We start from the raw sequence: 14,944 nt of genomic DNA, 5'->3' as shown, positions 1-14,944 counted from the left end.
GCTAGGAAACCCGGGGGGGGGGTGAAAACCAGCTCCCCCCCCCCCTTTGTGTTTGTTTTTGAAAATCCAAATTGGGGAAATTCAGGTTGTTTCTCCCCAGCTTTCCCAAGCTCCCCCCAAATAACACCAACCCCCCATTTGCGTCGTCCAGGCCGGGGGGTGGGTCGTCCCATGGGCACAGGTTACGTGGCTTTGCTGGAGCAGGGAGGCTGGACTCTCGGTTCACCCAGCCTGAGCCCCCGTCACTGGGCCGGGCCGGAAACCCAACTCATGGGGCGGGGGGGGGGGGCTGCTGCTCAGCCAGGCTGTTCTCGCAGTCAGTGGGGCAAGGGGGAAAGCCCTGTGGGGGCCAAGCCGTACAACAGCTTACTGCTGCTGGCAGCCGAGGGAGCCGCGCCTTGGCATTAACCCTCGAATTGCTGGGACAGTCTCAGGCTGCGGTTGTGTGGTGCAGCCCCCCTGGTTGGGGGGCAGAGAACGGGGCTTGCAGGGTGGAGTGGTCCAGCCCCCAGATGGGGATGTGGGCTGGGGTGATAGCAGCAGGCAGGGGTAGGATCTCATGGTTAAAGCAGGAGGGGCCGGGAGCCAGGACTCCTGGGTTCTGTGCCCAGCTCTGGGAGGGGGAAGCTGGGGGCCAGTCCGGGCTGGATGTCCAGAGCCTGACCCCCGCGTAACCCCCCCACCTCCCATTTGGCCATGTAGAGATTCGTGTCTGCTGCAGCCTGAGCAGAGCCCAGGCACTAACCTCCAGAGGCCCCAGGCTGGGGTCCCCGGATGTCCCCTTCCCTGGCCCACACACACTGCAGTGCTGAGCTGGCCCACAAGAGGGCAGTGTGACCCTGCGCCCCTGGATTCCCTGCAGGGGCTCTCAGAGCAGCCCCCCACCCCACCCCACCCCGCAGTCTGCTCCGGGGTCAGTAAGGCGCCCGGCCGTCTCTGTATCCAAGGAACCGCCAGCCTCGCGTCCCACCCCCTGCATCATTCAGGCCCTTAGTGGCCGAGCCGGGAAAGAACCCAGGAGTCCTGGCTCCCAGGCTCCCGCTCTAACCACTAGACCCCACTCCCTAGTCGGTCCCAATGCTTCAGAGGTGTGGAAGGACCTGCCTTGCCCAGCTTGGGGCCTGGGGGAGGGACCCCGGCCAGGTGGGAGGCTGGGGCCGCACGGCCTGTAACTGAGCCGGTGTCGCCTCTGTCTCTGCCAGGTAAGGACGGACTCTTCCCCAGGCTGAGGCGAAGAGCCCTGGGGCTGTTAGTGTCTGAGTCCTTGGCACCAGGCTGACGAAGCGGTGGGGGCCAGGCGGGGGGGTGCCGATCTCTGCCCAGCGGCTGCACCCAGGGCCTGCTAGATCTCCCAGGTAACTTGTGGCCTGACGCCCAAGGGTGCTTCCCAACGCCCCCGCCCCCACAAAGCTCTCAGCTCCCACTGGCCCCTGCAGGGCAGAGTGTTTGCTGTTGCTCCGTCCCTAAGCTCCGCCTGGCCCCTCTGAAGGGGGTTGGAGGTGGGATCCGGGGGCAGCGCGAACGCTGGGGGAGACGTAACCTGCCCCGCTCTGTTCCCCCTGCTGCCAACTCTCTGTATCAGAGGGGGTAGCTGGGTCAGTCTGTATCCACAAAAGGAGTCCGGTGGCACCTTAAAGACAAACAGATTGAATTGGGCAGAAGCTTTCGTGCGTAAAACCTTCGTCTAATTTCAAGTCTAAACTTCCTAGTGTCCAGTTTATGCCCATTTGTTCTTGTGTCCACATTGGTACTAAGCTTAAATAATTCCTCTCCCTCCCTGATATTAATCCCTCTGATATATTTAGAGAGAGCGATCAGATCCCCCCTCAGCCTTCTTCTGGTCAGGCTAAGCAAGCCAAGCTCTTGGAGTCCCCTTTCATATGACAGGTTTTCCATTCCTCGGATCATCCTAGTAGCCCGGGAGGGAAACTTCTGTCGTGAGCCAGCCACTCCCAGTCCCTGTTCAAGCCCAATTTGATGGTGTCCAGTTTGCAAATTAATTCCAGTTGTGCAGTTTTTCGCTGGAGAAGGTTTTTTGCTGCAGGACGGCTACTGTTACGTCTGTTATTGAGTGTCCAGGGAGAGTGAAGTGTCTCCTCCCGGCTTTTGTACGTTACCGTTCCTGATGTCCCACTTGCGTCCATTTATCCTGCGTGGAGACTGTCCGGTTTGGCCAATGCACATGGCCGAGGGGCATTGCTGGCACACGATGGCGGATGTGCAGGTGAACGAGCCCCTGACGTGTGGCTGGTGTGGTTAGGGCCTATGATGGTGTCCCTTGAATAGATACGTGGACAGAGCTGGCACCGGCGTTTGTTGCAGGGTTTGGTTCCTGGGTTGGTGTTTCTGTGCTGTGGTGTGGAGTTGCTGGTGAGTACTTGCTTCAGGTTGGGGGGTGTCTGTAAGCCAGGCCTGGCCTGTGAGAGTGGGGATCCTTGGTAGAGGTTTGAGCTGGGGGCTGTCCGTGATGGCCGGGGTGGGCTGTTATTTTCCTTGTTGGGCCTGTCCGGGGTACCCGTCTCGCTCGGGCAGTGGGGGCGCTCGCTGGAGGCCTGGGGGTGTTTGTCTCTGTCGGAGGGCTCGGAGCAAACCTGGGTGTATTTCAGGCCTTGGCTGCGGACAATGGGCCGCGCCCGTGCCCTGGCTGGAAGCTGGAGGCGTGCAGGGAAGTGTAGCAGTCTGTAGGTTTCCCGTGTCGGGTGGTGGTTATGGGACCGTCACTGTTTGCACTGTAGTGGTTTTTACTCATGAAAGCTTATGCCCAGCTCTCTGGGTGAGCTTCAGGGGGTGGGGCGGATGCATATAACCCCCCCCCCCCGGTCTCTGACCCCCCCCGGCTGCAGTGGTTGGTGGTTTTGGAGGCAGGTCGGGGCCCTGGCACTGAGCACGGGGTGTAATAAATCCCTGCAGAGGGGGTGTGTGTGTGTGGGGGGGGGGGGTTCTGCTGTGCCCCGGATCCATCCCGCCACACTCATCATCCCAGGGAGTGACTGACAGTCCTGCCCCCCCGCCCCCCGCCCCAGGGAGGGGCTCGCCTCTGGGGTCTTCTCTGGGCGGGGCTTGTTTGAGATCTTTCTGTAATAATTTAGTGATGTGTGTGTGTGTACACAGAGGGGTGTGTGTGTGTGTGTGTGTGTGTAGGGGAGCTCTGTGTGTGTGTGTGTGTGTAGCTGTGTGTGTGTGTGTAGGGGGAGCTGTGTGCGTGTAGCTGTGTGCCTGTGTGAAGGGGAGCTGTGTGTGTGTGTGTGTGTGTGTAGCTGTGTGTGTGTGTGTAGGGGAAGCTGTGTGTGTGTAGCTGTGTATGTGTGTAGGGGGAGCTCTGTGTGTAGCTGTGTGTGTGTGTGAAGGGGAGCTGTGTGTGTGTAGCTGTGTGTGTGTGTGTGTGTGTGTTGTGGAGCTGTGTGTGTGTGTGTACAGAGGGGTGTGTGTGTGTAGCTGTGTGTGTGTGTGTAGGGGGAGCTGTGTGTGTAGCTGTGTGTGTGTGTGAAGGGGAGCTGTGTGTGTGTGTACAGGGGTGTGTGTGTGTGTAGCTGTGTGTGTGTGTGAAGGGGAGCTGTGTGTGTCTCTGTGTGTGTGTGTGAAGGGGAGCTGTGTGTGTGTGTACAGGGGTGTGTGTGTGTGTAGCTGTGTGTGTGTGTGTAGGGGGAGCTGTGTGTGTAGCTGTGTGTGCCTGTGTGAAGGGGAGCTGTGTGTGTGTGTACAGAGGGGTGTGTGTGTGTGTAGCTGTGTGTGTGTGTAGGGGGAGCTGTGTGTGTAGCTGTGTGTGTGTAGGGGGAGCTGTGTGTGTGTAGCTGTGTGTGTGTAGGGGGAGCTGTGTGTGTAGCTGTGTGCGTGTGTGAAGGGGAGCTGTGTGTGTGTGTAGGGGGAGCTGTGTGTGTAGCTGTGTGTGTGTAGCTGTGTGTGTGTAGGGGGAGCTGTGTGTGTAGCTGTGTGTGTGTAGCTGTGTGTGTGTGTGTAGGGGGAGCTGTGTGTGTAGCTGTGTGTGCCTGTGTGAAGGGGAGCTGTGTGTGTGTGTACAGAGGGGGGTGTGTGTGTGTAGCTGTGTGTGTGTGTAGGGGGAGCTGTGTGTGTAGCTGTGTGTGTGTAGGGGGAGCTGTGTGTGTGTAGCTGTGTGTGTGTAGGGGGAGCTGTGTGTGTGTTAGCAAAGGAAAGGGGACGGAAATGCGTCAGGCCCTGACATCCACAGGCTCTAGGGCGGGGGGGGGGGCCTGCCTGAGCCTCTCATCTGACCCCCCCAGGCCTGCACCAGAGCAGGGCAGGGAGGTCGGGGAGGGGCCGCAACCCCCGGCGTGTTATGCCCAGTCCGGGACCGACCCCCCCTTCCTGCCCACGTGAGCATGACCTGTACCTGACTGCGTCCAGGGAGCGGCAGCTCCCGCTTGGGCACCCCAGTGCCCCCCAACAGCTCCGGGAGGGGAGTGGGGTCTGGGGGTGAGAGGGGGCAGGGCTGGGAGCCCGGACTCCTGGGTCCTATCCCGGCTCTGGGAGGGGAGTGGGGTCTAGGGGTGAGAGGGGGCAGGGCTGGGAGCCCGGACTCCTGGGTCCTATCCCGGCTCTGGGAGGGGAGTGGGGTCTTGGGGTGAGAGGGGGCAGGGCTGGGAGCCCGGACTCCTGGGTCCTATCCTGGCTCTGGGAGGGGAGTGGGGTCTAGCGGTTAGAGTGGGGGTGGGGCTGGGAGCCTGGACTCCTGGGTCCTATCCCGGCTCTGGGAGGGGAGTGGGGTCTAGGGGTGAGAGGGGGCAGGGCTGGGAGCCCGGACTCCTGGGTCCTATCCCGGCTCTGGGAGGGGAGTGGGGTCTAGCGGTTAGAGTGGGGGTGGGGCTGGGTGCCAGGACTCCTGGGTTCCCCCTGGAGCCAGGCCAGGCAGCCACAGCACCTCTCAGGGGCCGGTGACACTGGTTCCCGGCAGCTGTCGGGATCTGTCGTCACGTCTGTAAATAGGGAGGCGGGACTGGCACGTTCCCATCCCGGAACCGGGGCAGCTGGTAAGAGCCGGAGGCGGCGGGTGGGATCTGGAGCCGGCAGGGCTGGGACCCAGCGGGGGCAGCGGGCAGGGCCGGCTCCAGGCCCCAGCGCGGGCTTGGGGCGGATGCCGCGGGGGGGCTTTGCCGGTCCCCGGGAGGGCGGCAGGCGGCTCCAGTGGAGCATCCGCAGGCGCGTCCGCGGGACCAGCGACCGGCAGAGCGCCCCCCGCGGCATCCGCCCTGCGTGGGGTGGCAAAATGTCTAGAGCCGCCCCTGGCAGGGGGACCCCGTGGGGCAGCTGGGCTCTCCCTGGGCCACCCGCACATGGGCCTAGAGGGGACCCGCCCGCCCCTTCCTCGCACGCAGAATTCCTGCCCTTTGAAAACAGAGAGTATCTGAAAATAACGGCTCAGCATGTGTGAGACCCTACAATAACAAACCCTCCCATCCACTGCCCCCCGACCCCTCCCCAACCTGCCACTTCCCCCGCACAACCCTACAATAACAAACCCTCTCAACCACTGCCCCCTCCACAACCTGCCACTGCCCCCCGCAACCCTACAATAACAAACCCTCCCATCCACTGCCCCATGCAACCCTACAATAACAAACCCTCCCTGACACTGCCCCATGCAACCCTACAATAACAAACCCTCCCTGACACTGCCCCGCAACCCTACAATAACAAACCCTCCTGACACTGCCCCATGCAACCCTACAATAACAAACCCTCCCATCCACTGCCCCATGCAACCCTACAATAACAAACCCTTTCAACCACTGCCCCCTCCACAACCTGCCACTGTCCCCCGCAACCCTACAATAACAAACCCTCCCATCCACTGCCCCCTCCACAACCTGCCACTGCCCCCCGCAACCCTACAATAACAAACCCTCCCATCCACTGAACAAACCCTCCCATCCACTGCCCCATGCAACCCTACAATAACAAACCCTCCCTGACACTGCCCCATGCAACCCTACAATAACAAACCCTCCCTGACACTGCCCCCCCTCCGCAACCCTACAATAACAAACCCTCCCATCCACTGCCCCATGCAACCCTACAATAACAAACCCTCCCATCCACTGCCCCATGCAACCCTACAATAACAAACCCTCTCAACCACTGCCCCCTCCACAACCTGCAATAACACTAACCCTAGCCCTCCTGACACTGCCCCATGCAACCCTACAATAACAAACCCTCCTGACACTGCCCCATGCAACCCTACAATAACAAACCCTCCCATCCACTGCCCCCGACCCTCCAATAACAAACCTCCTGCCACTGGCCCCCGCAACCCTACAATAACAAACCCTCCCATCCACTGCCCCATGCAACCCTACAATAACAAACCCTCCCTGACACTGCCCCATGCAACCCTACAATAACAAACCCTCCCTGACACTGCCCCATGCAACCCTACAATAACAAACCCTCCCATCCCCTGCCCCCCGACCCTCCGCAACCTGCCACTTCCTCGCAACCCTACAATAACAAACCCTCCCATCCACTGCCCCCGACCCCTCCGCAACCCTACAATCACAAACCCTCCCTGACACTGCCCCCCGCAACCCTACAATAACAAACCCTCCCTGCCACTGTCCCCCGCAACCCTACAATAACAAACCCTCTCATCCACTGCCCCCTCCACAACCTGCCACTGCCCCCCGCAACCCTACAATAACAAACCCTCCCATCCACTGCCCCCCGACCCCTCCGCAACCTGCCACTTCCCCCGCACAACCCTACAATAACAAACCCTCCCTGACACTGCCCCATGCAACCCTACAATAACAAACCCTCCCATCCACTGCCCTCCCGACCCCTCCCCAACCTGCCACGGCCCCGCAACCCTACAATAACAAACCCTCCCATCCACTGCCCCCCGACCCCTCCCCAACCTGCCACTGCCCCCGCACAACCCTACAATAACAAACTCTCCCTGACACTGCCCCCCCTCCGCAACCCTACAATAACAAACCCGTAGGGGCCGCACAGCATTTCGCTCTTGTAGGGGAGTGGGGGCTGGTGGTGAGAGTGGGGTGCGGGATGGGAGCCCGGACTCCTGGGTTCCACTTCTGACTCACACTGTGTCCCTGGCACACGTCTCTTCCCTGCTTCGTCCATGTGAAAGGAGGAGACTGGCCTGGCTGCGGGTGCTGGGTGTGTGCACACGCGTGTGCGACACGGGATGGCTGTGAGGCACTTTGCTCCCCTCTGGCACAAGCGGGGGCTGCGCTTGTGAACTCGGAGTGTCCCCCAAAGCGCAGCCCCGGGTGCCAGGCCGGGCGGGGGCCGAGTCCTCGGGGAGCCCAGCCCCGCGCCCGGCTCCCGGCCCCGAAATCCGCCCCCGGGCTTTGCAGCCAACCGCGGCCCCTCCCCGGCCAGCCGAGCCGAGCCCAGCGTGGGGACCGGGCTGCGGGGCTGCCCCGCCCGGAGCCGCCGGCCCCCCATGCCCGCCCGGGGTGCCCCGGACTCCTGGGTCCCCCGGGCCATGCAGTTCTCCTTCAGCGAGGCGGACGTGGGGCGGCCCCGGCTGGGCAAGTCCGTCAGGTCGGTGAGCGGGGGGCCCGGGGGGCGGCTGTGTGGGTGCTTAGGGTGAGTGTGTCAGTGGGAGTGTGCGTGTGTGCACGGGCGCTCCTGGTGAGTGTGTTTGTGCACGTGCGCTCAGGGTGAGACTGTCCCCACGTGTCCACCCACGGTGAGTGTGTGTGTTTGTGAGCCCATTCAGGGGGGGTGCGTGTGTGTGTGTGTGCACTCGGGGGGGGGCGAGTGTGTGCGTGAAGTTTTGGGGCATGTGTGTGTGTGTGTGCACTCTCAGGGGAGTGAGTGTGTGTGCTCACTTTCGGGGTGAGAGTGTGTATGTGCAGTCTCAGGGGGCAGTGTGCGTGTGTCTGCACTCGGGGGGAGTGTGCATGTGCAGTCGTGTGTGAGTGTGTGTGTGTGCACTCTTGGGGGCAACTGTGTGTGTGCACTTTTGGGAGGGCAAGTGTGCGTGTGTGTGCACTCTCGGGGGGCGTGTGTGTGTGTGTGTGCACTCGGGGGGAGTGTGCGTGTGCACTCATGTGTGTGTGCATGTGTGTGCACTCGTGGGCGAGTGTGCGTGTGTGTGCACTCTTGGGGGGCAAGTGTGTGTGTATGCACTCGGGGGCGAGTGTGCGTGTGTGCACTCTCGGGGGGAGTGAGTGTGCGTGTGTGTGCACTCTCGGGGGGGCGAGTGTGCGTGTGTGTGCACTCTCGGGGGGCAAGTGCGTGTATGTGCACTCTGGGGGGCGAGTGTGTGTGTGCACTCTTGGGGGGGCAAGTGTGCGTGTGTGTGCACTCTCTGGGGGGCAAGTGTGCGTGTGTGTGCACTCTGGGGGGCGAGTGTGCGTGCGTGTGTGCACTCTGGGGCGAGTGTGTGTGCACTCGGGGGCGAGTGTGCATGTGTGTGCACTCTCGGGGGCGAGTGTGTGTGTGCACTCTCGGGGGGGCGAGTGTGCATGTGTGTGCACTCTCGGGGGGGCAAGTGCGTGTATGTGCACTCTGGGGGGTGAGTGCATGTGTGTGCACTCTTGGGGGGACGAGTGTGCATGTGTGTGCACTCTGGGGGGCGAGTGTGCGTGTGTGCACTCTGGGGGGCGAGTGTGCATGTGTGCACTCTGGGGGGCGAGTGTGCATGTGTGTGCACTCTGGGGGGCGAGTGTGTGTGTGTGCACTCTCGGGGGGGCGAGTGTGTGTGTGTGTGGACTCTCTGGGGGCGAGTGTGCATGTTTGTGCACTCTGGGGGGCAAGTGTGCGTGTGTGTGCACTCTGGGGCGAAAGTGCGTGTGCACTCTCTGGGGGCAAGTGTGCGTGTGCACTCTCTGGGGGGCGAGTGTGCGTGTGTGTGCACTCTTGGGCGAGTGTGCGTGTGTGTGCAGTCTCTGGGGGACGAGTGTGCATGTTTGTGCATTCTGGGGGGCGAGTGCGTGTGTGCACTCGCTGGGGGGCAAGTGTGCCTGTGTGTGCCGTCTGGGGGGCGAGTGTGCATTTGTGTGCACTCTGGGGCGAGTGTGTGTGTGCGCACTCTCTGGGGCGAGTGTGCGTGTGTGTGCACTCTCGGGGGGCGAGTGTGCCTGTGGGTGCACTCTGGGGGGCGAGTGTGTGTGTGCACTCTGGGGGGCGAGTGTGCATGCGTGTGTGCACTCTGGGGGGCGAGTGTGCGTGTGTGCACTCTGGGGGGCGAGTGTGCGTGCGTGTGTGCACTCTGGGGGGCGAGTGTGCGTGTGTGTGTGCACTCGGGGGGGCGAGTGTGCGGGTGTGCACTCTGGGGGGCGAGGGTGTGTGTGTGTGTGCACTCTGGGGGGCGAGTGTGCGTGTGTGTGCACTCTGGGGGGCGAGTGTGCGTGCGCGTGTGCACTCTGGGGGGCGAGTGTGCGTGCGTGTGTGCACTCTGGGGGGCGAGTGTGCGTGTGTGCACTCTGGGGGGCGAGTGTGCGTGCGTGTGTGCACTCTGGGGGGCGAGGGTGCTCGCGTGTGTGCACTCTGGGGGGCGAGTGTGGGTGTGTGTGTGCACTCTGGGGGGCGAGTGTGCGTGTGTGCACTCTGGGGGGCGAGTGTGTGTGTGCACCGATGCCCCGGGCAGGTGTGTTTAGGGCAGTGCTGCCCAGATCGATACCGTGACCTGTCCTGCCCCTGGCTGCGGGAGACCCTGTTAAACCCTGACCTTGGGGTGTGGGGCCAGCGGGGGGCTCTGGCTGCGCCCGCTTGGGGGGCTCCCCGCCGGCTCCAGCTGCCGCCCGCTGAGCCCTGAGGGGCCGGAGCCACTTGGGTCCCTCCCCTGCCGAGGCCGCTCAGTGACCCGAGTTTGCCGGGTCTCGGCTGCACGTTAATGAGCCTCTCGATTGGCGGCTGAGGCGCCCGAGCCCCTGGGGGGCGCTGGGGGGGGATTTTGCGGGCTGAGCCCTGGTGCTGCCTCTGGGCTGGGTGGGTCTGCGGTGCCCAGTGCAGGGGGTGGGGCTAGATCCCCGGGCAGGGCCCTTGGCTCGTCCCCTGCCCGGTCGGGGGCCAGGAGGCAGCGAAATCCGGAGCCAGGAGCTGTATTGACACCCGGCCTGGTGGGTAACAACATGTCCTGGCTCCGCTGCCTCGGGTTCCCCTCGTGCCGCTCCGGGGCTGGGCACCAGCGACCCCCTGGGCACAGCGCAGCGGGGACGGGTGGCTTTGGGGTACGCAGGGCTGGCGCGTCCCTCGTCGCTGGCTCCCCATTGCACCTGGTGACTGAGCCTGGGCCGGTGGGAGCCCCCCTGTGCAGGCCTGGAGCGGGGGCTGGTGGGACAGACCCTAGGCTGGCGTGGAGAGCAGGGGGGCGTTTCACAGGATGCTTCACCTAAAGCAGGGCTGTAGGGTTCGCGGTCGGAGGTGGGGGTGGGGATGGGGGGGCAGGCGCTGGGCTGGGACGCCTGGGTTCTGTTCCCTGCTCTGCTGACGATCTTGGACAAATCACTCCACTGCTCTGTGCCTCAGTTTCCCACCTCTCTGTTTAGATGGGACAGGAGCTGCCTCTCACTCCATGTCTGGGCAGCGCCCGGCGCGACGGGCCCCTGATCTCGGCCGGGGTCTGGGCAGCACCCGGCCCGACGGGGCCCCGAGCTCGGCCGGGTCTGGGCAGCGCCCGGCCAGCGGGGCCTGATCTTGGTTCGGGTCTGGGCAGCGCCCGGCCCGATGGGGCCCTGATCTCGGTTGGGGTCTGGGCGGCGCCCGGCGCGACGGGGCCCTGATCTTGGCCGGGGTCTGGGCGGCGCCCGGCCCGACGGGGCCCTGATCTCGGTTGTGCCTCGGGGGGTCTGGTGCCCCATTCAGCGGGTGTCTCTCTCTAGCTTTGCACCAAATCCCCTCTGACCGGACCCGGTCTCCCCTGTCCGGATGCCGAGGTTCTTAGGGCTTTGCCTGGGCTGTGGCTGCAGGGGTCTCCGTCACAGCCCTGCCTGTCCAAAGCCAGACCCGGACCTGTCCCCCGAGGTTCTAGGGAGAGGGGTCAGTGGCAGGGCCCGGGGAGGGAGGGAGGAGCAGAGTGCGCTGAGCCAAAGCCTTGTTTATTCTGGCTTCACCTTTCTCCAGCAGCCTCAGTCCAAAGCCCTTTGCAAATATCCACGTGTTTAGCTTGCACAGGAGCCAAGCTTGAGCAACGGGTGGGGAAACTGAGGCACAGGGAGGGGAAGGGATTTGGTCAAGGTCGCAGACAGTCACTGGAGGAGAACAGGAGCCAGGCACCCTGACCACCAGCCCCCCTGCTCTCACCCCTAGACCCCACTCCCCTCCCAGAGCTGGGGTTAAAACCCAGGAGTCCTGGCTCCCAGCCCCCTGCTCTGACCACCAGCCCCCACTCCCCACTCAGAGCCTGGGAGAGAACCCAGGAGTCCTGGCTCCCAGCCCCCTGCTCTGACCACCAGCCCCCACTCCCCTCCCCGAGCCGGGGAGAGAACCCAGGAGTCCTGGCTCCCAGCCCCCTGCTCTGACCACTAGCCCCCACTCCCCTCCCCGAGCCGGGGAGAGAACCCAGGAGTCCTGGCTCCCAGCCCCCTGCTCTGACCACCAGCCCCCACTCCGCTCCCGGAGGCACCTGTGGATCTGTTCCCAAGACCAGCACTTTGCTTCTTCCCTGTGTCCTGTTGCTTCAGCTCCCACCTGTGTTTTGCAGCCCTCTCAGCCCCCCGGCTCATCCCGTCTGCTCCCCCCACTGGGCCCTGAGCTGGGGGGGCCGTGCTGGGCTGAGCAAGGGGGTGTCGCTGGCGCCTTGTGCATCGGCTGCCCCTCAGCCTCCGTCCCCTGGGGGCGGGTGGGGTCTGCACATCCATGGCTCCCTCCTGTCCTGTCAGCCCTGGCATCGGGGTGGGGGGGAAGGGATGCCCCCCCTTTTTGTTTCCTCTGCCTGTCAGGAGCTCCCAGCCATCCGCTCTCCCCCCATACAGCTGCGGCTGGCCCCAGGCGCTGACCTGGGGTGAACTCCAGCAGAAGAGCCCCTCCCCCCTGCCAAAAACCCAACCCCACCCAGCCCTAATTGCAAACAGCTGGAGCCGCCAGACCCCTCCCTTCCAACCCTGTGGGGGGGCGGGGAGCTGGCTGGGTAAGTTCCCTCCCCTGTTCTTCCCAGCCAGCCCACCCCTGGAGCCATGTCAGCCAGTGCTTCCCATCCCACCCCCACCCCCCCTGCTCCCAGCCACCCAGTCAGCAAGGCATGTAGCCATTTTACAGATGGGGAAACTGAGGCATGGAGCAGGGCAGGGACTTTCCCCAGGGCACCCAGCAGGGACTCCTGAGCCCCAGCCCTGTGCTCTGTCCGCTAGCCACGCGGCTCTCCCCTCTCGGGCTAGCCCAGGGGTGCAGCGTGGCCGGAAACCTAGTAACACCCTTGTCCCAAGGCTCCTCCCTGCCTCCCCTGGGGCTGATAACGCCCTGCGTCACCCCAGGGCTCCCTAATCGTATCTTATCACTTCCTGGCACCCCCTCGCTGGCCTCCCCGGGCTGACGTCAGCACCTGCCCTGCGCCAGCTGGGAGGCAGCTGCCAGGCAGTGCTGTGACCGGCCCGCCCCGGCCTGCTGCACAGGGTATGCGTGTGTGTGAGCAATGCAGAGTGTGCCCAGTGTGTGTGCATGCAGTGCAGTGTGTGTGCATGCAGTGCAGTGCAAGGTGCATGCAGTGCAGTGTGCGCGCGGTGTGAGCAATGCAGTGTGTGCCCAGTGCCATGTGCATGCAGTGTGTGTGTGTGCAATGCGGTGTGCACGCGTGCAATGCGGTGTGTATGTGCACGTGTTCAGTGCAAGGTGCATGCAGTGCAGTGTGCATGCCATGTGAGCAATACAGTGTGCCCAATGCCATGTACATGCAGTGCAGTGTGTGTGCGTGCAATGCGGTGTGTATGTGCACGTGTTCAGTGCAAGGTGCATGCAGTGCAGTGTGTGCACGGTGTGAGCAATGCAGTGTGTTCCCAGTGCCATGTGCATGCAGTGTAGTATGTGTGCATGCAGTGCAGTGTGTATGTGTGCATGTTCAGTGCAAGGTGCATGCAGTGCAGTGTGTGCACGGTGTGAGCAATGCAGTGTGTTCCCAGTGCCATGTGCATGCAGTGTAGTATGTGTGCATGCAGTGCAGTGTGTATGTGTGCATGTTCAGTGCAAGGTGCATGCAGTGCAGTGCGCGCGCGGTGTGAGCAATGCAGTGTGTGCCCAGTGCCATGTGCATGCAGTGCAGTGTGTGTGCGTGCAATGCGGTGTGTATGTGCACGTGTTCAGTGCAAGGTGCATGCAGTGCAGTGTGCACGCCATGTGAGCAATACAGTGTGCCCAATGCCATGTACATGCAGTGCAGTGTGTGTACGTGCAATGCGGTGTGTATGTGCACGTGTTCAGTGCAAGGTGCATGCAGTGCAGTGTGCACGCCGTGTGAGCAATGCAATGTGCCCAATGCCATGTGCATGCAGTGCAGTGTATGTGCGTGCAATGCGGTGTGTATGTGCACATGTTCAGTGCAAGGTGCATGCAGTGCAGTGTGCACGCTGTGTGAGCAATACAGTGTGTGCCCAGTGCTTTGTGCATGCAGTGCAGCGTGTGCGTGTTCAGTGCAAGGTGCATGCAGTGTAGTGTGCACGCCGTGTCAGCAATACAATGTGTGCCCAGTGCTTTGTGCATGCAGTGCAGCGTGTGCGTGTTCAGTGCAAGGGGCATGCAGTGTAGTGTGTGTGCCACTGGGGGAGGGTGCACAAGGTGCATGTTTGTGTGTAGCACAGCAATGACCCTCCCAGCACCTCAGTTCCCCTCCCCAGGGGAGCTCCCAGTCGGAGTCTCCTCCCCTCACTGGGTGTCCTTCAGAGCCAGGGCTCCTGGGCTCTTTGCTCCAGGAGGGGAGGAGGGTGTAGTGGTTGGGGCGGGGGGGAGAGGGGGGCTGGAAGCCAGGACTCCTGGGTTCTCTCCCCGGCTCTGCTACTGTCCTACTGTGTGACCCTGATCAAGTCCCTTCTTCTCCTTGTGCCTTTCCCGGGGTGTCCCGTGGGGGGTCCCTGTCCCCATGCTCCGGGATGGGGGGTCCCAAAGCCTCTGGTGTCGATCCCTGTGAAAGGTGCTTGGTGCCAGGCCCCGCTCGGCTGTGCTGCGCCGGGCAGGGGCTGGGGGGATTCCCCAGAGAGGGAGGCTCTGAGCTCCCGTTGCTGCGACAGGCTCGGGCCCCCGGCTGGCCCCTGAGCCCTGGGGCGGGGGCCCGCTGGGAGCTGGGCCCGCAGAGGCTGCCAGATGGCAGCTCAGTTGCTGCTGGGGCAGGTCGGGTGGATCCGGGGCTGTCTCCCCCCTGGCAGGGCTGGCTTAGGGCTCTGGCCTCAGGCCCACCTGGCCTGGGGAGCTGCTGGGGACCCCCCCCCCGGGGCAGTGCAGGGGGGATCCCATCCCCTGTGGGAAGCTCCTAGGGCTGGAGAGGGGACTAGGGGGCTGCTGCTAACGATGCTTAAGGAGTGCGGGTTAATGGGGGGGGCGGGGCAGGGGAGCTCTGAGCTGGGACAGGCACGTGCAAGCCCCTGTGCAGCCGGATTGGGGAGGGGGGGAGGAGGCTGAGGCAGGTCGTGTGTGGGGGGGGGAATCCTGTGTGTGTGTGAGCCCCTCCCCCACTCCCCCCAGCAGAGCCGGCAAGGAAGACTGCATGGGGCTTACTCTGTGTGTGCGCAGTGGGTGTGCACAGGGGGGCACGGATATGTGAAGTGCATGCATGTGTGCACAGGTGTGTGGGTGTGCAGTGTGTGCAGCTGTGCGTGGGTGTGTGGTGTGCACAGGTGTGTGGGTGTACATGGATGTGTGTGCCCAGGTGGGTGTGGGTGTGGACAGATGTGGATCTGAAGTGTGTGCAGGTGTGTGCGGCTGTGCACGGGGAGGTGTGTGCGGCTGTGCGCGGGGAGGTGTGTGCGGCTGTGCACACATAAGGGTGTGTGTGCACAGGTGTGTGCGGCTGTGCGCGGGGAGGTGTGTGCGG

General features: G+C 63.3%; 1 protein-coding gene across 5 annotated transcripts in view; it reads left to right on the top strand.

Moving 5' to 3' along the window:
• PDE4A (phosphodiesterase 4A) overlaps nucleotides 1-14,944 on the top strand; it is a 162,689-nt gene that overhangs the window by 113,603 nt on the left and 34,142 nt on the right. Inside the window, exon 1 of one of the 5 annotated variants that reach the window (XM_039514066.1) lies at nucleotides 7,409-7,524. The exons of the other annotated variants lie outside the window; for them this stretch is intronic. Coding sequence (XP_039370000.1) covers nucleotides 7,424-7,524 — 101 coding nt within the window. The 5' untranslated portion in view covers nucleotides 7,409-7,423. Of the gene's footprint in view, nucleotides 1-7,408; nucleotides 7,525-14,944 lie in introns of those variants that run through there. 5 annotated transcript variants of the gene reach the window in all.

Source organism: Mauremys reevesii, linkage group 25 (assembly GCF_016161935.1).
Source record: "Mauremys reevesii isolate NIE-2019 linkage group 25, ASM1616193v1, whole genome shotgun sequence".
In the NCBI taxonomy this organism is placed as follows: Eukaryota; Metazoa; Chordata; order Testudines; family Geoemydidae; genus Mauremys; species Mauremys reevesii.
The sequence above is the reverse complement of the archived record's forward strand: the minus strand, read 5'-3'. Positions and strand labels throughout refer to the sequence as shown.